Source organism: Marmota flaviventris, chromosome 9 (assembly GCF_047511675.1).
Source record: "Marmota flaviventris isolate mMarFla1 chromosome 9, mMarFla1.hap1, whole genome shotgun sequence".
NCBI classification, from domain to species: Eukaryota; Metazoa; Chordata; class Mammalia; order Rodentia; family Sciuridae; genus Marmota; species Marmota flaviventris.
In genome coordinates this window covers 51,567,686-51,593,780 of record NC_092506.1, presented here as the reverse complement: position 1 = coordinate 51,593,780, position 26,095 = coordinate 51,567,686, and the positions used below count along the sequence as shown (strand labels likewise).

The window sequence follows — 26,095 nt, the reverse complement described above, 5'->3', positions numbered from 1 at the left end:
ACCAGTGGATTCGTGGGGGATGTCAGTGTAGGAAGGCATATTCTGCAACCATTCACCCGCACACCAGCGCTGCGCTCCAACCCCCTTTTGATTAAACCTTAACACAGCAGTAGAAGTTACGGGGTGCTGTGAGAAAGCACCCGGGAGCATGCGTTTTTCCTATCCCTGACCCAGAAGGCAGACACAGCACGAGAAGAGAAGCCACCCCCGGCCTGGCAGGACAAGAGGCAGCTTTTCAGTCTCTTGGCTTCCCTTACAAAGGGCTTTGGAGCCCAAGACCTGGGTGCAAATCCTGATGCCACTTCTTTCTAAGAGGTTTTAAGCAGGCTTGTTTACTTATTCATTTATTCACTCAACAAACACCTCCTCAGCCCCTATTATGTACCTGACCCTGTGTGAATCACTGGAAAATGGAAACATTAGGGCTCGATCTCCATTTTCAAGGAAATAGTCTAATGGAAAACCAGAATAATAGTTACACTCTAATTTTCTCATTGAAAAATGGGCTAATGATCTCACAGGCTTATTTTAAGGATTAAATAATAGGAAGTACATCACATAGTGCCAAACATATAAGATGTGCCTGGTTCCTATAGTTTGGATCATGAACATCCCCAAAGAACCATGTACAAAAGGCTTGGTCCCCAGCCTGTGGTACTATAACAAGGTGATGGGACCTTTAAGGGGTGGAGCCTAGTGAGAGGAAGTTAGGTCATTGACAGTGTGCCCTTGAAGGAAATATTGGGACTCCAGCTCCTTTCTCTCTCTCTTCCCCTTTCTCCCTCCCTCTCCTTCCCCCTCCCGCCTTCCAAGTGACCATGAGGTGAGCACCTTTGCTCTATCACACACTCCCCACCATGATGTTCTGCCGCACTACAAGCCCAAACCAAAAGACCAACTGGATTGAAACCTCCAAAACTGTGAGCCTAAAGAAACCTTTCCTGCTTTTAAGTTGATCATTCAGTTATTTTGTCACAGTGACAGAAAGATGACCAACATACTGGTAGTTGTCAGCTTACTTTCTTTTTTTATTTATTTATTTTTGTTTTGTTTTGTCTTGTTTTTTGGTTGTAAATGGACACAATATCTTTATTTTATTTATTTATTTATTTATTTTATTTGGTGCTGAGGACCACAGGGCCTCCCACGTAATAGGCGAGCGCTCTACTGCTGAGCCACAATCCCAGCCCCAGCTTACTTTCTGTTTCTCTCTTTGGTCCAAAATCTCTCTGCCTCATCCATCTGCATCACTACTTGCTTCAAAAGGCTGGGAATAACCTCTGTTCCCAGACATGGAGGCTGCACCACCAGAAGCCATCACACACTGCTTGGACCCACAGTCAGGTTCTCATCAACAGTGCTAAGTCCCAGTGCCTGAAGATGATCCCAGGTGGGTGGGGTTTAGGGACAGGCCAGGGAGAAAAGACACCACTTAAGGGAGACTCTGAAAAATATGTCCTCCCCCTTACCACCAAGGGGGCCTGGCTTCAGCTGAGAACATACAACCAGGGATCAACCTCTCCACAGCAGATGTTTCCCCCGAGGTTGAGGAACATGACTGGGTGTACAGACAGACTGTCTGGGCTTGAATTTGGGACCACTAGATCCTCACCCCAGAGTCTCCAGGATACTGCAGAGGCTCCTGGGGTAGCCAACAAGTTGTGTTGTGTCCCCCACCCTTCAGTAAACAGTCTGAGCCTGAGGATACTGCTGTTTCTTCTGGCTCAAGAACATTCTAACTAAAGGTCCTTCAGCCTACAGCTGTCACATTGGAGATGTGACTTGGAAACTGCCAACAGAGGAAGGCTCGCCCTTCCTTGCTAATAATATATGAGGAAAGAAGGAATGACTACACCACGCTGCACAACCCTGCGAGTTTCCCATATTGACCGGGGCGCAATAAGACATTTAATTGTTGACTTAAAAAAATCAATGCACATTTTCTGTATTCCTAAAGTAATTATAAACTCAAAAATACTTATGGCTATTTTGCTAAAAACAATTGGCTCTTGTTAAAAAAACATTCAAAGTCCACAATTGTTCAGTTTGGGGTAAATAAAATAATTGCTTTGATTGTTTTGTGAAGGTAACTCTTTTCTTTTTAACAAGTGACCAAAATAATCCTGACAATCAATAAAAAGAAATAAAAAACAGTTTTTCTTTTTCAAATGGGAAGTTTCATGATTTACCATGATTCTCTCTTGTAAAACAGCAAACCACCCTTTTATTTTTTGCTGCTACAAAAGATTCCTCTGTAGCAGAACTTTAAGTATTTAAAAAAAAAATGCAGTGCATCTTCTTGATATAAAACTACACCTACCTCTGAACTGTAAAGAATGCATAGTAAAATTATATCACACAACAACATGCACATTTTGTAGACGAGGAAGAAAGAAAAGATTAAATTGAATCTTCCTGACAATCATCTTAAATCACACCTGCCTGTCTGCTATTGAAATTATAAGTCACACTGCTTTGAGTTAAATCAAATCCACCCTGGCAGGAAGATGGGCTGATGTGGCTGCAATTCAGAGTAGAGGTCGAGATGCAAGAAGACAAGTTTCTCCTAAGAAGACTCTCCCTCCACCATGGAGGCGGGAAGGAGCCTTCCAGCCAGAATTTCAACCAGCACAGCACATTCTGGACATCACCTGCAGCCTGCAGCAACACTAAGTGGGTTTAAACAAAAACATTCTCCACTAACAAAGGCTGGTCCCTGGGGCTTCTGCATTGGGACCCCAGAGTAGCAGCAGGTCATGCTGAGATACCCTGGGCTATCTTCCTACTCAGCTCAGCTGAGGCTTCATGAGCTTTAGTTGGGGCTGCCTCAAATCTAACTTAGGGCCAGCTCAGGCTTGATTGAACCAGGGAAGTTCTAGCTAACTGCACTAAAATGGAGCTCAAATCTGATATTTTAGGTGTTGCAAGAAAGTATATTCCTGACTATTTTCTATGGAGGATTTAGGAAGAAGAGTGTGTGGAAACAAAGGAAAGGGATTTGATTAGTGCATACAATGGCTAAGGGGTGGCTGTCCTATTTCTGTAGTTAGAGACTTGCCCAAGGTCACCGGCCCTGTCAAGGCAGCACTGATTCTCATCACCGCCTGCGTGCTCTTTACCTGCAATAGAGAAGGCTCAGGTTTTCTTCTTCAAGGTAACTGTTGGTTTTGTTTAATAACTGAGATAGCCCTCTCCAAATCTCTCCCGCTCCACTCCTCTAAATCCTCCTCATTCTTCAGAGATGCGTCATAAGTTCCAATTCTTCCATGAAGTCTGCTCTGACAACTTTCTCTTCCAGAATTCCATTTTAACTCTCATTAGTTAGCTGCAAAAGATCCTTAAGCATTTCTTGTTTTGTCCTCTCAGCCCAATTACGTGCACTTGAAAGGAAAGGATCGTGTCACTTATATCCTGTACAGTGCCAAGCCCACCAGAGGTGGGCTCACAATCAGGAAGCAGCCTCAGGTCAGCCTGGATTGACACCTTTAAAACTGCCTCTCCTGGGGCTGGGACTGGAGCTTAGTGTAGAGCACTTGCTTAGCAAGTGGGAGGCACTGGGTTCAATCCTCAGCACATAAATAAAAGGTACCTCTCTGTTGAGCCCCTCCAGTGGCTCCCCAATCTTTCCAGAGCATTCCTTCTTCAGTGGCCCTTGAAGCTGCACAACCCCCTCCAGCAGCCCCTCTCTGGCCTCAACTCCACCCCCTTCTCCCATTATCACTCTGGCCACCCCACTGCTGCCCATTCATATCAGGCTCATCCCCGCTCCAGGGTCTTTGCATCGACTGTTCTCTTCCCCCACCTGGTACTTGTCCCCCAGACATGTTCTTGGGTCACACCTCACTTTCCTTAAGTGTTTGCCTATGGGACAGCTCCTGGCCACCTTAAAACCCCTTCCTATTTATGCCTTTGTTCCACTGAAATATCCTGACCACTTGCTAGGTGCTCAATAAATGCTTGTCGAATGAAGGGAGGGGAAAACCCTCTCATGTGACTCAAAGAAGGCAGGGGTTCCAGCCAAAGCAGAGGAGAACAGGAATTGTGGGTGCATCTGCATTCTCCCCACCACCCACGGGCATTCATTTCCTCCCATTCCCAAACCCCAGTAGACAACACCAGCCTTGAGGTGGATCTCCTGTGTTAGCTTCAAATATTCTATTCCCTGGATTAAATGGGAAGTTCCTACAGGCCTGGACCTGTCTCCTGTTTCCTCTGGGTACCTCTCATGGTTCCTGCATGACCACATGACCTGAGCATAGAGAACCCCCCAAAATGAAGCTGTGGTCTGATTGAGTGGGAGACCCTCTTGTTCACAATAAATCCTCACCTGGCAAAGCAGTCCTGCTGGCTGCAAACAACCACACCTGGAGTCTCCTTCAGACCCTAGGGGGCTGGGTCCAGGTGGGCTTCTGGCAAGGCAACCCCTGCCTCCCCAGGGAAGGAGCCTGCCACAACCATCACTTGGTAACCCAGCTCAGGGCCTCGCTGCTCTCAAGAGTCCCCCTCCCATTCTCACCTGCAACTTTCCTGCTTAGAGAAAGAATGAGCCTGTATTATCTTGATGACTATCACTGGGGCAGAAATAAGAGCGCCTAGTTAGCCTCTTGCTAAGGGACTGAATAGAAGTAATGAGGTCTTGTCTCTTACTAGGTGCTTAATCTTGGACAAGTTAATTACAATCCCTGAGCCCTGAATTCCACATCTGTAAAATGGGACAATGAAACCATTCCACAGTTGGCTTCTGAGATTCCAATGTAAAGCACTGAAGGCATTTCCATGGGCACTTGTAAAACAGTTAGCACACCATAGATGCCCCACAGATACCAATCCCCCTCCTCTTCCCATCTCTTCTCCAGATGAGTTCAGACCTATTTCTGCAGCCCTTCCCCACTGGTTCCTTTTTCCAACAGACCCTGATAAAAGTCTCTCCTATCCGTTTTTCATTGGATTCCCCTACGAATATAAATCCCCAGGTTCTATTGAATTAGAAAAGAAAAGGGGAAAAAAAAAACAAGCCTGGCCCCATTATAGAGTTGGGGGATCTATTTTATAATTCCGGCAGGTTCTACTTTCCTTCATGCACTCTTCTAGAAACTAAAGCAAATCAGAGGATCAGTTTATTATTAAAACGAGATTTGGAAGTGCAAGACACTAGACTGTCAAGACAACTCCTCCAAACCCCTGAACCGACAGGCAGGCCCCAGCCTCCGCGCCCCCCTCCCCTTCCTCCGTGGCTCCTTCGCTCCCGTCAGGGAAATGTGATGATTAATTAGACAAAGGCTGTCCCACTTGTTGAAATCCTTTGAGGCAGGAACCACATAAACACCAAGCATTATAACTGCAATGAAAGGAAACCAGAAAACTCCTCTGCCTTGGGACACTCACCAAAGCACGGCTAAGGCACGGCTAACTAAATCTGCAAGGAAGATCAAAGCGGATCTTCCACACAGATAATAGAAAATGTCACCAGCATAAACAGGAAGAGAGATTAGCTCAATAAAGGAATAAAGTCCCATTTGCGAGTCACCAGTAAGATTTTTGCTTACTTTTAACTTCCCAGCATATAACTCAAAAGGTTATTAATACGGACTCCTACTGTTTGGGGCAAATAAACAGCTGCTGAGGTTTTGTGCCCAAACCACTTTATTAGTGCTTTCCTTTACAGCAATTGTTTCTTCCCTTCCAAATCCTGAGAGGCCCAGACAGCTAAAAACAGAGTGTGCCAAGGCAGAAGGAACAACAAAGGAGAGAGGAGGCAGCCATTGTGGGCAGGGAGAAGGGGGCAGGGGCTGCTGGGACCCTCACATCTTCTCACACCTCTTCTGCAAGGTCAGCAGTCAAGGGTGGTGAGAGAAGACACTGGTGTGGTCCAAGGACTATTTCTACCCTGGGGCTCACTGTGAGGACATGAGGGTGCCCACCATCCAGGTCTGCCCAGGGCTGAGGGCCTTCCTTAGTCTCAGAACTTTCCGTTTGATAACAGGGGAAATCTGGGGCAAACTAGGACAACCTGGTCACTGCAGAAGACATAAGACTGCCTGGGCACAGGAAAGCACTCAGCACCAGGCCAGGTACACCACAGGTGGGAGAAAGTCACAAGTGGAACTTGAATGAGCTCTGGCTGCCGCTGAAACTCTCTGCTTTCCCTACAGGGACAAATTCCCAGGGGCCCATGGTGATCCACAATGATCAAAGAGAAAGGCTCTCTGTGACCTCTATGGTGGCACCTCACTCATCCCTTCAGAGAAAGCCCTTGCCCTCTGCCTACCCTAACCTCAGGATTCCTTGCAGACTCAAAGACAAATGAGGCTCCCTGCCTGGCTCCTTCTCTCAGCAGTCTCCCGCTTGACCAGAGGCCTCCAAGCTTACACTCAAACAAAATCTTCAATAAAATGACCTCCAAATCCTCTCCATTTAAACTGTTTGTCTTCTTTTCTATTCTGTAGAGAACATAAATTTTGTAGACAGCTTCCTGGCTCCATCAACCATCAGCCCTGTAACCTTGGACAAATTCTCTATATCAGTTTGTTCTGTTGCTATCACAAAACACCTGAGGCTAGATAAAGTATAAAGAAAAAAAGCCTTATTTAGCTCATAGTTTTGGAGGCTGAAAGTCCAAGACCAGCCAGCCCCCAAGTTCAGCCTATAGTTAAATGGTGAGGACCTTCTGGCTACATCACAACATGGTGGGAAGCATCACAATGGGAGAATGTGTAAGGCAGAAAAAGCAGTCATGTGACAAGACAGGAAGCAAGAGAGATTCAGGAGCCAAGTTTGCTCTTTTTATAACAATTGCTTTCTCAGGAACTAACTGGGGTCCTAAGAGAACTACATTAATCCCCTCCAAGGGCATTGCTCTCAATAACATGATCACCTCCCACTAGGCACCACCTATTAAAAATGCCACCACCTCAAGCCCACCACACTGGGGACCAAGCTTCCAGCAAATGAAGCTTTGGGAGAGGCCACATCCAAACCACATGGTCTAAGTCTTAATTTTCTCACCTCCAAAAACAGACCTGTCAGGTTGTAAAGATGAAAAGCAATCCATTGGTGTCCATTAAAATCAACAATGTAATAAAGCAATGATGCTGGACAGCCCTGGCCCAGGCTCTGACACAGGAGGGTTTGCTTCCTCCCTTCCCCATACAGTCAACCTGCAACCACTTACATGCCTATTACTCATTAAATGAATCAAAGATTGATCTAGAATCCTCCTTTGTCACTGTAACCCTCTCTTAGCTTTCCTGCTCTCACATTCATTGGCCTAAACAATTTTTCTCCTATTTTCCTGCATCCCCAGATGCCATCAGCACAACACTTAGGAATGTAAGCTTCAAATCCTGTCTTGTGAGGGTCCCTGAATTACCTTCCGGCTCCTGTTGGATCTCAAGGGCCTTTCACTCTGAATCCCCAGAGGATAGAGATGCCTGGACAGGTCAGAAGCTGGTGAGTCCAGTGCACCTCCCGAGATGGCTAAGATACAGCACCTGAGAATCTTAAATCAGGGTGCCCCACCCCAACACAGAAACTCAGGAAACTGGTAGAATGAACGCACTTGTGCCCAAGAGTGGGCCCCCTGCCTCCGGTCCAGGCATTGCTTTTCACTGTTCTCACCTGTCCCAAGGTGAAGGGTGCACATGGCACTTCTCTGGATTTTCCAAAGCCCTGTGCTTTTGTAAGCTCTTAAAGGACAGTAGAACGCAGCCCAGTTAATTACGCCCATCATCTCCGATAGCATCCTAGCAGTGGCTTCATACAAGAATCTCCCAATATCTCCATGGAACTGAATACCTAGGTGTTTCAACTAACATCATTAGGGCAGCTTCTTCTCTCAAAAACAAACTGTCACAAAACTGAAATTGAATGTCAGGAGGTGAAAGAGAACTACATCTCAGAACTGCATACCCCCCTGCAATGATCTGTCTAGAAATACATTTTAATCCCTAGTTTCATAGCCAAAAAAAAATAGAATAAAACCTGCCAAAACATTAGCATTCATATAACCAGGAATCCCTCTGCTTATAGTTTCAGTTGACTACACTCAGCAGAGTTGTGGGACATAGACAGACCCACAGAGAAGATTCCGGAACAGCAGTTGTTCCCAATTACTGCCACAACACACCGTGCTTTGGAACACAGTTGTGAGGTAATTTGTTATTAACAAAAATTTAAGTACCAAAGCTTATGAATGATTAACTTTAACTTTATAAATTAAAGAGATTTCAAGGTTGTCACATTGCCTTGCATACTAATCTGCTTTCCTGGGTGAGAAAGACAGGGACACAGTGACAATGGATACAACATGTGGGGTGTGTTCATCCTGGTCCTGCCCTGGGGAGCACAGCCTGCATGAGAAGCCATGTGTGGGAGGAAGGGGAAACACTGAGGATCCCTACACACAGTCAAGCATTGCCTTGCACAATGGAGCTGACTCCAACCCCAAAGGCAAAGTGGGATTTGATAAGGTAACCATTGTAGAAGCCATGGAAAAACCATATCCCTGCCAAACTCAAGTCAGAACCCCCAACCACCCACCCTTCCAAAGGCATTGGAGGGTAGCATGCAAAGCACAGCCCACCATTCACTGGGTTTGGATTAGACCTCAGCCACTTCACCTCTTACTCCCCACTTTAGCATCCATCCAACACTGAGGGCTTCTAGGTTCATGTATAAGCCTCTCTCCTCCAGAGCCCACTGTGTTCCCTTTGCGTTACATTCATCATCATACTCAATCGGCTGTTTCCCCAAAGAACCTTCTGTGCAGCATCACTCTGGTTGGATGGCCCTCCAGCATGCTTCTCCGTGGGGCAGAGGGTTCGTCTCTGGCTCCTGGATGGAATCAAGCAATGAAAAGGGACAACAAGCCTAAAGAGACCCTCAATCCCCACAGCAAAGCCATAGGCCATTCAGCTTCCTGAGTTAAGCGAGGTCACAAATCCTACAGGATGGCAATGAAGACGCTCCTGTAACCTTGTATGTGGCTCTGAATCCCTAAACATCTTCAGAAAAATCAGACCCGCCTGACCCAAGTGGCTGAAGTTGACCTTCAAGGCCAGCCCAGAAAACCAGACTGTGGATCTCCAACATTTTTCATTCTGAATTCTCCTTGAGATTCTACACCAACCTACTTATCAAGGGCAAATAACAATTTATGTCAAGTGAGTGGGAAAGAATGTGGAATTCATTTATTTTACAGCCTACACATTTCTGGCTAAAAATGAAAATTCTTTGGCCATGGGGAAAAGTGTATTCTTTGGCAAGGTTTTTCTGTCCTGTGAAGATGTGGTCCCGGGATAATAACAAAGGTCATTAGGCTCAACCCTAAACTCCACTATTGAACTCTTTCAAAATGCCGATCACTGTTACTAATATAATCTTGTGTGCAATAGTTCATGTCAGCGGACAAACAGATTTACTCTTGAAATGATGCCCTTTCCTTCAATCAACTCCAAGCACTCAGAAAACGTTATATTTCCTTTTTCCAAAAGCTGCCACATCAAGGAGCAGATGAGGACACCAGCCAATTGTAGGCAACTTCCGAAAGCTACAGGGGGCAGAAGAGCAACCATGCCTAGGACATTTTCTGATTCTGGGAACCATATATAGCTTGTAATCGTGGTGAACAACCTGCTGTTATGGACCTGATGTACATTAATATGCACGTAATATGCCTAATAAACTTTCAGGAAACAAAGTGCAGTTAATAACCCATTTCTCCCATTGTTGGGATGATCTTGACTCAGTGAAGTGAGATAATGGATTTAGAAATTAGTCATATAATGTAATACATTATTAATCACGGTATTCAAAAGGGTAAATAGACATTATAAGAACACCACCCAGGAATTCAATTTCCTTTCAGATTTGTTTACTCTCCTTAATTCTTTATGCTACCAACGTCTTTCACAAAAATGTAAAAGTCTGGTCTCTTCTCCCCAAACAGTGATTCTCAACCTTTTTAAAAGAAGAAGAAGAAGAAGGAGGAGGAGGAGGAGGAGGAGGAGGAGGAGGAGGAGGAGGAGGAGAAGCTGATCCTTTTGAAAAAAGGAAATATTTTACAGAATATCAAATATAAAACTGATGAAAGAGAAAGTGTATTGGTTGGAGGGGAGGAAAGCAGACCATGAGGGGTCTAGGAGACTCCTCTTGCCCTCTTGCTTTCCAAACCCAGATCAAATCTTCTAGAAATTTGGAGCTCCTGAGGACACAGTGTGAAAACCACTGACCTAAGTTCATCTATTTAAAACAAGACTTATGTATATAATATATAATACAGGTATCATGTATATTTTCATTAATTAATTTATTTAAGAAATCTACAAATTAAACACACATGTAAAATACACAAACCACAAACACAGATAATCCAAGAGAAAATGGTTCCCATAAAATGAAAACAAACATCAGGATGTGGAGTAAAATCAAGTTCTATAGTGATCAAAGGAGTACAAGTCAAAGGGCCAGAGCATTTGACAGTGATTCCATTTGCCCAGAAAAAAGCTGAATGATAACACCCAGTGCTGGCCAGACTCCATGACACTGGTACAACGGTACATTGTTGGTGGCTGTGTAAAAAGGTTTTCCTTTTGAAAAGCAACCTTTCATAAAAATGTTTATTTTGTCAGCAACAATCCCACTTCTGGAAATGCATTCTTAAAAAAAAAAATTAAAAAGGAAGTGAAGGTATTCATTTTTGTTTTAACTATAATAGCAAAACAAATATCCCATGATAGAAGAAGTCATTGAATAAGTAATAGCATGTCAATGATGGAATACTCTGTAATTATTAAAAATAAAGCATAAGGCCTGGTGTTGGGGTACATACCTATAATCCCAGAGACTCAGGAGGCTGAGACAGGAGGATCACTGAAGCCAGCCTCAGCTTAGCAAGATGCCAGCTCAAAATTTTAAAAAAAAAAAAAAAAATATATATATATATATATATATATATATATATATATATATATATATATATATATATTATAGGTTCTCTTGAAAGACCCTCTACTCAACCCTACAAATGAAACATGCTTTCCACTTCCTCTGTAAAATAAACTCCAGAATGCCTTTGCCTTTGTCCATGCACATGGGCTTTCCTCTAGCATCCCTGCTCACATCTCCTCCTGTCAAGCTGTATGCTTTCCAGCTGTCCAGTGGGATTGTTCCCAAGTGTGTTTATACTATTTGCACTTGTCGCCGAAACTGCATGATTGACTTACATATTATGTAAACCAATGAAATATGACCGCTAAGAAGACGGGAGTGGTTGTTTCTAAGAAAAATGTAATGCTTTAGAAAGACTTTATACAAGATAGTCACTTAAACATAGCAGACAAATTACATATCAGCAAAATCATTGCAGAAGATCAGACAAAAGTTATAAAAATTTGAGACTACAAAACAGACGGAGATGGCTTCCTAAGTACCTTTCAGTTCCCAGTGAAATTTAAAACAGAATAGAAATGAGTTTCTGTAAACAGACACCAAAGGAGTGGTTTGTGCAATGAAGGGGAGAGGAGCATATTGTCAGACTCACCCCAAAGACAAAACTTTGGCCTGACATGAGAAGACTGGCCAATGGATGCACATTTTGAATAACATTAGAAGCAGTTACTCCATATTTGTAATATTTTGTTTGATTTCCCTCTTGGACCCAATATTTCAATTAATGGATTAACTTAAACTCCAAACAGGATGAATAAGAACAATTCTTTCTATTATCTTTTGGGAAAAAGTCCACCATGACACAGATAAGAGACATCTAGACATTATTATCCCCAATCATTCCCCCTGCACAATGCCTGGCACACATTAGACCCCCAAGAGAGATACTGAACCAATAAACTATGTAGCAAATATAGAAAAATGCTTCTACCAAATGCGAAGTGAAAAAAAGAAGAATATAAAATGACGTTTAAATCATGATTTCATCTTCATTTTAAAATAGGAAAGCAAATAGACAAAGCTAGAAGAAAAACTCAAAATTTGCAAAATAATTATTAAACTAGAGTGAATCATGGACAATTATATACATTTTTAAATATTTTCTTAAATATTGATACATTCTTTTACAGATTCAGAAAGGTACTAACCAAGAAAAGGAGAAAGCCATTTTTGTTTCTCCTGGACTTCCAAAATAAGAAGCAAATCAACACTTCATTTCCCTAAGTTCTACAACACTAAGTCTTCCTTTAGCAAAATCTCTCCTTCATCTACCTCACTATCTCAAGGTCCCAAGATTTAACCTGTTCTAATACTTATTTTGTGTTTCCAAACTCTCAGAATCATTGTTTTAAAATCTGAAGTTACTCACTAGCTCAATTAACATTTACTTTGTTAAAAAAAAAACTCAAAAATACAATTTGCATTCCCAAGAGATTCCCAAACACCATCTAATTAAATCATTCAATCAGAAAACAAATTAAAATGAAATATCACTGCAATCCCCAAGAGGAAAATAAACTTTTCAGTCATGACTAGAACAGATCTCTAGGGTGACGCTCCAAAGCCTCTTCTAATTGCAAGTTCTATCGAACATCCTGCAGAATGTTCTGTGACATTTGCAGCTTCCAGGACAACTTTCCTTCCAAAGAAAAGAGGAGCCTGAGCAAGACTCCAAAGCTAAATATATCCTTTGGAGAATGGCACCACTTTTATTAATGACTAATTGGTGCACTGGCCATCAACACTGGGTACCAATTTCATTTATCCACTCAGCCATCCAGCACCTGCTCTCTGTAGAATTTCCAGGACTGCCCTGGGTGGTCAACAAGCATTAGTTAAGTGCATGTAACCTCTGCCCCTCATCAGGAAATAAAACACAGCCCACAGTTTCCTGAGCTTATCTAAGGTAAGCATCTCCACCCAGAAAAACTACTGACTCCAGTTGTCCCTCTATTACCCTTGAGGTTGCTTACTCTGACATCCACTTCCGCCATTGTCACTGATTCCTGGAGAGTGCAGTTTCCCTGTGATGCTATGGTCCATGTAGGGGACAGTATAGTGTATGGTTTACATACTCAGAATACAGACTCAGAAAAACAGAGCAGCAGATGCTGGCATTTTCCCAGTCTCCAGAACCCAGAGTCAAAATAAATGTATTTTCTTTATATATTAAAAAAAGAAAAAAAAGAACAAAGACCCTGTTTTACTCAGCTTTTTTGCTGTTGTAACTAAAAGATCTGACCAGAATAATTTTAGGAGGAAAAGTTTATTTAGGTTAGAGGCTCACGGTTTCAGAGGTCTCAGTCCATAAGTAGCTAGCTCCATTCCTCAGGACTCAAGGTGAGGCAGGACATCATGGAGGAAGAGTGTGGCAGAGGGAAGCAGCTCACATAATGATTAGAAAGCAGAAAGAATCCACTTCCAAGATACAACATATATACCTCATAGCCAAACCAGAATGAATCACTTCCTCCAGCATCACCCCACTTGTCTCCAGTTACCACTCAGTTAATCCCATCAGGGACTAATTCACTGATTAGGTTAAGGATATGCCCCAATCATTTCTCCTCCAAACCTTCTTGCATTGTCTCACACGTGAGCCTTTGGGGGACACCACATCTAAATTGAAATGGCCTGTCCTTGGACCAAATAACCTCTTCATGCCTTGGTTTCCATGTCTGTAAAGTAGAGTTAATATTATCTACCTGATTAGAAGTGAGGAGTCAATAGGTCAACACAGGCAAAGTTCTTAGAACAGTAAGTGCTGTCTAGCTCCTCTCAGTTCCATGATGTCAAGTGGATTGTTCAAACTGCTTTACAGATGGGAGGGAACTTGACAGTGGATACACAGGCATGGCCCATTACCAAGCACAGGGGTCTGATCTCATTGTCCTTTCCCTCCCTCTGCATGTGACCAGTCCCCCTTTCTGGGTCTCTTACCTGTGTTCCCTAATCCCAAACTTAGGGATAGCTCTGGCACCATGGAGGGAGCCATAGTCATTGACACACTGAACTCCACTGCCTCATGTCTAGTCTTTACCAAGTCACTGTCCTGCCCCACCCCACTATAAGTTGTGGCCTTGGCCTTTCTTTCTTAAGATTACAGACATTTAGGAGTGTTCAGAGGAGAAATCGCACATATAAGAGAACTGGACCCATGTTCCAAGGATCCTGGTCTCTTTTTTACCCATCTCCCCAGTTTTTGTTTTGTTTTGTTTTGTTTTTCAGGAATAAATTTGAAAGTTCTAAACAATATGCAGTTACAAGGTTTCCTGGAAAAAAATCACAAAGGTGCCTCTCACCTTCAACATTTCATGCATTTTCCCATGAAGCCTTATAAATCATGCCACCTGGTCCACCATCAACATGATGGGCCCTTTGTGCTGAGCTCACAGGCTCCTAACTTACCTTCCATGTTTCCCAAGTGGTACCTTGCTCACCTACTCCCTGACCAGACAGAATGACACAAGAAGATAATTTTGAGTACACATACACACTCACAGTATATGTGAATGAAAATTTCTTGAAATCTATAGGCAAAACTGGAAGTGTCAAAGCAAGATACGGCCTTATGTCTCCCACAGAATATTATGAAAAGCCCTGTGGCGAACACTGTATTTCTTTTGCTAATTGTCAAGCCAAACCCAAAGGATGAAGATGACAAGTAAGAAATAGCAACAGGCAGACATCAGAGAGACAATTTTGTCTGCCAAACTCAATGCCAGGTTGAGAGGCAGAGGCAGGACTGAAGAAGAATTTGTCAAGGATCCCTCTTCTGGGAAACTGTCAAAGCCACCAGCTTGTTTTTAAGATTAGTCAAGAAGCACAATAGATATGGACAGCTCTCCAGACTCACCTGAACCTGGCTGAGCCTTCCCTGGAAAGGAACAAACCCTTCTGACCACTTGCAGAGGTGCACACACCAGATTCAGAGAGAACAGTTCCCTACCCTGCGGGCAAGGGCAGCAGGTGCAAGGATTGGAACCCAGACACCCAGGTGTAAACAAGAGAGCTCCTGGGGCAGACAGCCTTCAATTCCACCCAATATTGTCAAGGTCCTCCAGTGCTGGCCCCAGTGGTTGGTGGGCTTGCCAGGTTCACAGGTGAACTAGGCTTGGCCCTGCCCTTAAGAAGCTCACACTCCTAATAGAAAGCAGGAGATGCCAAAAAGTGACAAAAAGCAAGTGTGAGCATGAGGAACCTGTGTGTGTGAGGCTCCAGTGCCCAGAACTCCATCCCTTCCTTCTGACAGCTTATCCTATGGGGTTACCTCAGGAGAATGCCCCGCATCCCACCCTCCTTTGAGACTCCGAGCGAGAGCCTGGAGTGCACCGGTCCAGAGCAGTCTTGGACTCCTGGCCCACCCAGTATAGGTCTATCAGGAGTCCTACCCCGCATAGGTCTGTCCGCTCCACCCCAGCCGCTCCCTGGGCCTGGAAGTGCAGCTACTGAGGGATCCGCCTGTGCCTGGTGCCGGGAAGGCTCAGCCCAGGGCGGGTTCTATCTGTCCTGGGCGGAGGCACCACCGCAGTGAACAGAGCTCAGGCTCCAGCGCTTCTTCCCGGGTTTGACACCTGCTCCTAGGGAGGGTCCTAGACCAGCGGGCCATAGTGGAGGTGAGAATCACTGTTGGTTTAATTAGCCACCCAGTCACAGATGCATCCCTGTATTCCCAGTCGCTGAGGGACCGAGCATAGGGAGGCTGGCGTTGAGGCTGGGGCTGGGGGTATGCAATCTTCCTAGCCTGGGCTTGTCCCGCAGCCTGTGGTCCTAAATGCCAATAGCTAGAGTCAAGCGGTATCTCGTTGTTAGTCCCTTATAGTAACCAAATGAGCTCTTTTGCACTACTACTCTCTTGTATACACACACACACACACACACACACACAAACACACACGTCCACACGCACACAATTTCAAGCTGGACTTGTGTAAGATCCCGAAAGCCGGTGAGCAACCAGCCTGGTGTCACACGCACATTTCGACACGTGCGCAGCGGGCCCCCATATCGACTGTGAGCTGCCCACACCCGCTTGTGCAGCCCCGCGCACACACACATGTGCCCTGGGAAAGCGCGCAGGGTCTCAGATACTGAGGGTCCTGCACGCAGGTAAAAGCTAACAGGAACCCGATCCCCAGCCCACAAGCGTCTGCGGCCCCAAAGCCCGGCACTCGCGGGATTGATGCGCACTAACCCCAAACACCCAGCGCGGTATGGGCACTCCCGGGTCTCGTGGGCGGCCCAAGTTTCCTGCGGCGCCAGTACCTTGGATGTGCTGCTTGATGACATTCTCCAGGTGGTCCAGCCGCTCAATAATCTTCAGAGTATCCCCTTTGTCTTCCTCCAGCTTCTTGTCAGGCGCCGGCTCCTGCCCCCGCACATACACGCTGGCGATGTAGTTGGTGACCCAGCCCACGTACAGCAGGCATATGATGTTGGTCATGCCGCTCAGGATCACGCAAGTGGACACCAAAGTTTTGGTCTTCCTGGTGCACACCATTCTGGACTCCCACCTCCATATAGAGCTCCCGGGGGCCCCTCCTTGATGCGCGCCCGGGACTGCCCAGCGATCACACCCCCTAGCACGCTTGGGGCTGCACTTGAGTCGCGAGGTTCTCCAAAACCGGGTCCGATGGCTGTGGAGCCGCGGTGCCCAAGTTTGCAGCTCGCGCCGCTGGCTACCAGGAGAGAGCTGACAAAGGAAATGAGACAGAATTTTTTCCAAATTAAAAATCCCTGAGCCTTTCTAGAACGGTCACGGGTGGCCGGCAGCCGCGCGACCCGATGCACACGTCTGGGAAACTTTGCCACTGCCTGGGTACGCGGCCGCGCCGCTTCCCATCGCCAAGCTCCGGCTGCCTTGGCGGTCCGACCGGCCCGCGCAGCTAGCAGGACGGCGGCGGCGGCAGCGGCGGCAGGGAAAGCGGCAGAGCAGACCGGCCCGGCCCCCTCCGAGCGACAAGCGCCACCACCAATCGCGCTCCGGCTCGGTAGAGGGGCCGGGGCTGGGCGGCTGCGGACCAACGAGGAAGGCGCGGGGGGGCGGAGTTCGCCCCGGGCCCCACCTGCTGGCCTCCCTAGCTCCCGCCCCCAGGGACGCGCCTGAGCCTCCACCCGTGCCCGCGCAGGCTGCCCCTACCCAAGCTTCCGAAGATGGCTCGCCTCCAGCCCCAGCCCAGGTGGGCAGATTCTGCTGGTAGGGGAATTCCAGCTCTTGCCCTTGCTCTGGTTTTTGCGCAGGAATCCCTGGCTTCCGGGGATCTCGAGGTTCAGTTCCCCTTATCTGCCCTGACTGTGGGGCTTCTGGAGCAGGTCCCACCAGAAAACTGACTCCGCTATCCTTTTGCGGTTGCCAGGACCCCAAGAGACCACTTAAGCGGTCAGGCCCTGTGGTCATCCACTCCTTCCTTGGCCTCACTTCGGCCTCCACCCTGACCTTTATTTCCTGGCCCCCTGGGGTGTCACCAGACTTGGCAGTTGTCAAAGGGGTCAAGATTCCCCCTGAATCTTCTGGAAGCAGAATCGATGACCTATTAGATGTCTCTGAACAACCTATTTCTGCTCCCAAGTGTTTTTTTGCTACCTAGATTTTTCTTTAAGTCAATGCCTAAAGACCATGTCCTGAAACCCCAGTTTTCATTCATTTGGGACCAGGCTCATCCGGTGAATAGAGAAACCCCGCACAGAAATGCCCGGAGGAAAGTAAGTGGGAGGAGACACAAAGTGGAAGGACAACATGTACAGTCCCTATACATATTGATTGTCCCTGCTTTTGGCAACAGAACTGTGCTCATGTTGCCCTCTCTTATTGAACACCCACTTTTCAATACCTGAGTAGAATTTCTTTAAACTGGGGCTTTTTAAAACACAGATTTCCCTACTCTAAGTTGCATTCTTCTGGCCTGGAAGTCAGAGCTGCAGCTCCTGCATGCACACCCTGAGTGGCATCACTCTAACCTGACTTGTTAGGGCTCAGAGTGGCTCTCTCAAGGGAATTTTTCAGAATTCAAAAAACTAGCCCTACAAAAGGAGGGCACAAAACCAAAGTAGAGGCACTTTATGGCCCGACCAGCCAAAGGCCCTTCATCCAGTGCTTTGCTGACAAAAGATACTGTGAAAAGAAGCACCAACTAGGGATCTGGGAAGATTTCTCTTCACCTCCAGTTGAAGGAGAGAACAATGGGTACGGTAGAGGAGAGAGAGGAGAATAGAGTGCATGAATGGGACACGTTCATGACAGGAGAAAATGTGCACAGTTTCTGGGGAAAAATAAAAATCAAGATAGGTCAGTCTGCTGCCTGCCTCCACAAAGAAGTAGTCCTGGGTCTTCTCCTCTTCTGCAAGCATAATTCAGCTCACAAAGGGAGGACTTGGGTTTTCTTCAGGCTGGATGGACTTAGTGGCAGTGGCTTTGGGCACAGCTGATGGCAAAGGTATCATCCTGGCTTCCACTCTTCACTGTCTCCCAAAGGGAGACCTAGAAATTCATCTCTTACCAGGACCTTCCTAATGTACCACAAGTTAGACTGAGAGGAGACCATAGTTGTTTTTCACATTGGGGGGTGCAGGGGGATTTCAAATTAAAAGTTTCAAGAAAAAACAAAGTAGAATGTATGACATTAAATTTTGTATCAGCTGATGCTCTAAGATAATGTGTGACCACAGAGGGCATTAATATACCAAGAACACAGATAAGAGCACAGAATAGGCTCTCTTCTCTAAAAGGTCACAGGGTTGAGTTCACCAATTCAATGAATATTCCCTGGAGGGACAGTCAGACTCTGGAGTTCTAACCTCTGGACCATCACCTGTTAGTTATGTGAGTTTGGACAAGTTTCAAAACAACGGTGAGCTCAAATTCCCCCAAGTATCAGATAAAAACAACACTCCACTGAAGGACTGGTTTTGAAGATTAAATGATAGGATATTCCAGAAAGGTACACACTGTGGCTGCTCAGGCTCATGTGAATCTCCTTCCAGGATATGGTCCCTCCTTTCCTGAGGCCAGAGCACAGTCACATAAGCTTCATCCTTCTATTTGGCAGTACTTGGTTTTTCTACCAAGCAATATCACTTCTGTCTCCTCTAATGCAAGCTAACAGGAATTAAAACTAGAGCGGCAAGGGGCTCATCTCTTCTTAGCTAGCTGGGCTCCAGTTCGTTGGCTTTCTATTTATAATGTCTGTCTTTATCATCAGTAGTGCAGTGGTCCGCACAGGTTGACAGGCTATTCAAAATGGAAGACTGGTTGCTCCCAGGACCCTAACTTTCTACTCAAGACCGCCTTGAGTAAAAGGGAACACAAAGATTTTAGCCACAATGATTTTGCAGAGTCACAGGTTAGAAGTGAACCACACACAAGCTCTCTTATGAACAGTTCCTGGAATTCATATCTTTGATCCTCAATTCAATTGCATTCAATCCAACAAGTAATTACTGAGCCTCTGAGGTTTTGTCTGAATGACAAGTTGACCTGGACACACCTAGTTTATTCCAGACATGTGGATATAATCTAAGCTTCATAGTCTTAATATGGGCCTCTTTTCTGAACCTGGAAAGCTGCTATCACTCATCCTACACTGTGAAGATATTTCTGATTTTCAAGTTAGGTCATTTATCTAACCTATGAATGTCACCTCCCCTTTTCTTTAAATAAATTCTGCTTTGTGGAGTCATTATCAGATGCCTGGATAGTTCATCAGGACTGAAGAGGTAATCAGATAATGAATGTGAGCAGAAACTCTAAAAGTCTTTCTTTAAACTTCTGAGGATGTAAATCTGGTGTCTCCTCCCACTCCTTCCACAAGAGGAAGTGAGAATGTGCTAAAGAAGCAGAGATCCTTGGTAGGGTCTGCCCAGCACAGCCTTTGGACTTCACCCATCTTTTACACTGGAGAAGCTGCTATCCTCCTGATGGGATTTAAGAGTGAGCTAGTAGGATTTTCCTACTCACATGCATAGCCTGAGTGTAAGCTTTCATTCAAAATATCTTTGACACTAAAATTGGGAAAATCCAATCATTAATGGAGTGCAGCCACCAATCCATTATATTCTCAGAGGTTCCCCTGAACTGAGTTAAAGAGGAACAGTGAACCAATCTTGGGCAATGGCAGGTGTCCACTCCTCAGGGAGGAGTGTCAGTGGCCGTCTATCCCACCAGATGGCAGCACCATGCAAAGCCTTGGGACTGGAGGTGCCAATTAGGATGCTGGGGCTAAAGGGGGGGGGGGGGGGGGCGGGGGAAACAGATCCTGATAGTGAAAAGCCCCAATCTGTATGCAGGCTAGATGGGGAGAGGGGTTGCCAGGTTCCTAAGAGAACCTGGGATCATGGGGCTTCCAGCAAGGACAGATACAGGTTCAGAGACAAAGGCTATGGAGATCTAAGATTGGATTCTGCCAAGCTATAAACAGGGTGTCAGTGACTGAAAAAGGCATCCTTCTTGGAGAGAGATGGCAATGAGACTAGTATTTTTTGGTACCTATTAGGTGTCAGGCCTACTGTTTTCATATGTTGTCTTTGGAACACAGAGTAGAGTGCCAATTGGCTGGGTTCATATCCACTTCTGCCATTTACTAGCTGTATGATCCTGGGTAGATTATTAAATGCTCCAGGCTTCAGTTTCTTCATCTGCAAAATGGGGATAATAGTAATAACACCTACCCCATATGAATGTCATGAAAATCAGATGGATGAATTATATAAAGCATACTAAAGGTACTATGTCAGTATTGGCTATAGCTATTATTACTTTCTCTGAGCACCAAAATATCTAAAAGATAAATGAGAGAAGACAGGACTTCCAGAAGGTGATTTCCTCTAACTGGGAGCAAAGGTTTTTATTGATCCTCTTCTTTCACCTATTCAAGGACCCAAAGCACCCCTAGCTGAACTTCAGAGCAGATCCTGAAAGGAATCCTGTAAATACACACATCTAACCAACTCTGCCCACTTAATTATCCACTAAATATTTTCTGAGAGTCCAGTCTGTACTAGACTCATTGCTGGCCACTGGTGGTCCAGAGGTGACTCACACCTGCATCCTGGCCCTGCACCCCTTTCATGAAGGAATCCCACAAACAATTTGACATGTATCATAAGCTCTTACTTGACATATGAATATGGGAAAGAAAGGTGCAAACAGTTGGTGGGGGCACCAAATTCCTTCCCAAGAAGCGACTGTGCACCTGCTAAGCACCTTCACTGCCATTTAGTCCCTGGATATCTCTACTGCACTGAACTTTCTTCCCTGGAGAAAAATATTTGCAATGTATTTAACAGACCAGGGACTGATATCTAGAACATATAAAGAATTCACATAAACCAATAAAATAGAAGGGCAAAACTATTCAAATGGAAAATTGGGCCAAGAATATAAGCAGACAGTTAAGACAAAATGCAAATTGCCAATAAACATATAAAAAGATGCTATAAATTAGTTAAAAATTAAAAGCATGTTTTTAAAAAACATAGATGCCCTGATTTACCTATCAGATTGACAAAAACGCATTATGATAATTTTCAAGCATTAGAGAGAACATGTGGGAAATAAGTACTCCCATATTCTTCTGGTGGGAGTATAATTGGTACAATCACTTTGGAATATAACTTGGCAGTAATGATGAAATTAAGAATTCACATTACCCTATGACCTGGTATTCAAAGTACGGTCCATGGACCAGTTACATCAGCATCACCTGAGTGCTTCATAGAAGTACAGAACATTGGGCCCATCCCACATCTACTGAATCAAGTCTGTTTCAACACAATCTCCAGATGATTCATATACACATTAAAATCTGAGAACCAATACATAGGAAACTGTGAGCCATGGGCTTTGTATTGGAAAAGAACCAGGACTAGCAGAAGTGGCCAACTTCTGAACTGAAGTTCTCTCCAATGTCCGATTTCTGAGAATGAATAGTTCTTAATATAATACTTTCAAAATTAGAATTATTCTTTAATTTCAAAAATGATGCCTCTGGTTATGCTGGGTTCTGCTTCACGTTTTGTGACCTGAGCTAGCCATTTAACTATTGTAAGCCCACATCCTCATCTGTAGGACAGCAGTAATTATACCAAGTAACTAAAAGTTCAGCCTCACACACCAGGAAAATGGCCAACCTTTATGGTTTAAGGCCACAGAGAAGAGAGCAATACTGTGGGAGCAAGACTTTCACCAAATGAAACAAATGCACATACACACATGTTCACACATACCGACAAGAGACTTGACTTACTTGTGCTACCCATAAGGGTGTTTTCTATAGAAAAATAAAAAGAACCATCAAGGTGCACAATCCCTTTCACCACATAGTGAGAGCAAGGATGTTATCAACTACCACATTTGCTCCCTTCGAGTCATTTCTTAGTTCAGGGTATTTTACATGACAATTTTATAGAGCTGCCTGCTTTCACACATGCAGTGAGAGATTTATGAAAGTTTTGGCTTCCTGTTATTTAAAAAGGATGCTCAGTAGGAGATAAGATACGTTGACAAGGAAAGCATTCGAGCATCCTGGTAACACACATGGAACCCAATGAACCTGGGTTGGAAATGGCATCTGCCATTTATTTACCAGTTCTATGAATCTGAGCAAGTTACTCACAATACTGTATCTCCATTTCCTCATCTGTAAAATGTAATGACCACCTCATGGAGTTGTCACATAGATTAAATAAAATAGTATTTGGAAAGCTTGGCACACAGGTGTGGTAAATATTCAATAAATATTAGATTTGCTAGTACTTCACATTTTTATTTAAATATTAAATCATCATGTTTCATTCCCAGCCCACAATATACATATTCTATAGCATATATATGCAGCCTAGGGACTACATGTATATTTTAAATGTGCTTTTGTTGTTGCTGCTGTTGTTGTTGTTACTTAAAAGGATGAGTACTGGGTTTCTGTGCAACTTCTATAAGTAGAAACAAACAGAACTACCCAAAGTAGCTCTATTTGTAGCTCACTTCACTACCCAAAGTGAAGTGATTCGTTGGACCACCTGGCCCTCTAGGGCAGGTTGTATTACTAGTACTGTTCCACAACAGCTCCACAGGCAAGCTATTCTCACATCCACTCTATAGGTGAGAAAACTATCAAATGTCAAACACTAAAGGGTGAAAGTGGTGAAGGGCTCTAACTCTAATCCTAGCACTCTCCCATGTACCTCCTCCCTCCTGAGGAGCAGCCAAGGGACACTTCCTTATCCTCAAAGAAGGAACTGCTGGCTGATCAAGACTAGAAAGTGAGAGACCCCATTTGCATCTGTCTAGGTATATGTTTGAATGAGAAGAGCTTTCAACCCCTAACTGGATGTTGTCCCCTGAATAGGGAAAAGCTCTATTAAATCCAGCATTTCAAAAGTGAGGATCTAGTGGAGCCAAGCTAGGGGACTTCCCATGTCTGGAGCCCCTACTAATAGGGCACAGGGAGTGTGTCAATCAGATTTTTCGTTCCTGTGATCAAAAGACCAGACAATAACCAGGAAAAGTTTATTTTGGGGTTATGGTTTTAGAGGTTCAGTCCCTGGTGGGCCGACTCCATAGCTCTGGGTTCAAATGAGGCAGCACGTCATGGTTGGAAGGGTGTGATGGAAAGCAGCTCAGGACACGATAGCTAGGAAGCAGAGTTCCACTCTCCAGAGGCAAAACATAAACCCCAAAGGTACAGCCCCAATGACCTATCTTCTCCAGCCACACCCCACCTGCCTTTAGTTACCACCCAGTTACTGCATATCAGTGGATTAACCCACTGGTTAGGTTAAAGTTCCATAATCAAATTATTTCACCTCTAAACATTCTTGCATTGTCCCACGCATGAGCTTTTGGGGGATACCTCATATCAAAGCAGAGCAGAGAGTCATAGATTCCCTCAGACTCAGGGAAGGTGCTTCCCTGAAAATCCTTGTGCGGGCTCCAGTAAGGCAGAGAGAAGAGGAGCTGGGTGGTGAAATGACTTTTCCTGGGAAATGCCTGGTGGCCACCTTCATGTCTGAACAAAAACATCAGAGAGCTGTTTCAGCAGCCACCCGGACCCTCACTCTCAGACTCACAGAAATAGCAAAGGCCCTCTGTAAGGGATCACTGGTGCCTGCGAGGCACGAGGGGAAGCAATGACCTTTTCAGGATTGGTATATGATGGTCTGGGGCATTACTGGCCCATAAGCATGTCCTGGGCTTTGCTGCCAGACAGATGGTAAATAAAATATTCAGCAGACACACCAACTTCTCACAACAGTGAGGTTACTGGCTGGTTCAGAACAGAGTGATTTCTGTAGAAAGCACAAATTACAAGTGGCAAGAAGCAGCTGGGAGGTAGTCAGCAATCTGCTTCCTCTGACAGAGCCAGAGACCAAAAGCTGGGGACAGCCTGCATTTGCAGCAGGCCCCGAGCCCCTACTCAGAGAGCTGTGGAATTTATCATCAAAAGACTTATATAAACTTGGTTCCAAGACAAATGACAGATACAAAAAAAAAGTCCAAAGTACTCAAATGAATGATTCTGGATAAAATAGCCTCAGCAGGTGCCAATGGATAGGTGGATGTGGCAGGATATACTTACAGATACCAACATAATCACTTTTCTGACAGAACTCAAACCCAGAATGGCTGGGTATTTGCTAATAATTGTCCACTGTATACAAGCTGCCTTATCCAGGCATCCACAAACATGATGAGGGAGCTGACAGACTCCAGAATGAAGTCTTAAGACCCCATATCCCCAAGTAGTGTGACAGACACAGCAAATTCCTTGCCATCCATCATAACTTTATTGCAGGAGCTTCAGCAACTATAGAAAAGGGTAGGTATAGAATGCTAAGTTTGTGCTTCTTAATAAAGCTTACTTCTGTGAGCCTCAGCATTTTAATTTATGATACTGTATTCTGAAACCAAAACAACAATACAGATTCATTTTCCAATAAATTATCAGAAAAAAACATTCTCACTTTTCACTCACTCTCCAAGCATGATAATCATCTCCAAAATAACCCTCAATGTAGTTGCCAATTATCTCAAAGTAGTAAATCCAATGACATTTCTCAGTCCACCCGATTCAACCTTTCAACAACTTTGAACATTGTTCGATTTCTCTTCTTTCTTAAAACTTTCCATTCTTTTAGTTTTTAAGATAGTATGCTCAACCAGATTTCCTCTTGCCTCTCCCCACTACCAACCTATCTTCATCTACTGGCTATTAAATATCACAGCTCAGCAAGATTCCATCCAAGTCTCTCTCCTCTTCTTACTCTGCTCTCTACGGACCCTCCCTTTTCATCTACACTCTAACCATCAACTCTCTAGAGAGACAGATGATTCAAGCCAGGTCTCCCTGCCAACTTCCAGACTAGTAAACCCAATTGCCTGCTAACTTCCCTCCTTATGTGATTCATAAGCATCTCAAAATCAAACTGGCAAAATAAAACCCCTGAGATTCCCCTCCTACCTCCTTTCCCAAATCTAGTCCTTTTGTGGTGTCCCATCTTAGTGAATGAAAGCATCCATTCAGTTGTGTGAACCAGAAGCCCAGAAGTGATCTTTTGTTCTTCATGTCCATCATAACCAAGCTGTATTGACTCTAACGACTAGTTACATATGCCACAAAATCAACCTAAATTTCTCCATGTCATCTCTCCCTTCATCTTTCACCTAGACTACTAACTAGTTAACAACTGTAGTCTATTGACTCCTGGAGGGCAGAGATGAATCTCTGAGTTTTATTCCCACTAATATCATTGGAGCTTATCATGGTACTAAATAAATATTAATATATTAATGAATACGATTTTTACTTAAATTATATATTATCCAGTAGTGTCAGAGAACAATAAATCCGACATGTAAAAATCCCTAGAAAACTGAAACTAGATTTTTTTATTATTTTTTTTTACTTCAATCATCTTCATAATAATCTTCCTAAAATATACTATAACCCTCCTAAAATATACTATATGATATATGAAATCAAGTATATATATGGGGGGGGTACCTGGAATTGAATTCAGGGTGCTTAACCACTGTGCCTTTTTTGTTTTTTATTTAGAGACAGGGTTTCATTGAGTTGCTTAGGGCCTTGCTAAGTTGCTCAGACTGGCTTTGAACTTGCGATCCTCCTGATAGTACCAATTTATTTTAGTTAAA

The 26,095-nt window shown here is 44.4% G+C and overlaps 1 protein-coding gene across 2 annotated transcripts in view; it reads right to left on the bottom strand.

The window, feature by feature from the left end:
- Positions 1 to 16,851, bottom strand: part of Galnt18 (polypeptide N-acetylgalactosaminyltransferase 18) — a 346,719-nt gene extending 329,868 nt beyond the window's left edge. For both annotated transcript variants that reach the window (XM_027942359.3, XM_027942360.3), the window contains exon 1: positions 16,213 to 16,851. In XM_027942359.3, coding sequence (XP_027798160.1) covers positions 16,213 to 16,447 — 235 coding nt within the window. In that variant the 5' untranslated portion in view covers positions 16,448 to 16,851. The remainder of the gene's footprint in view (positions 1 to 16,212) is intronic.
- Between the last annotated feature and the right edge of the window lie 9,244 nt (positions 16,852 to 26,095).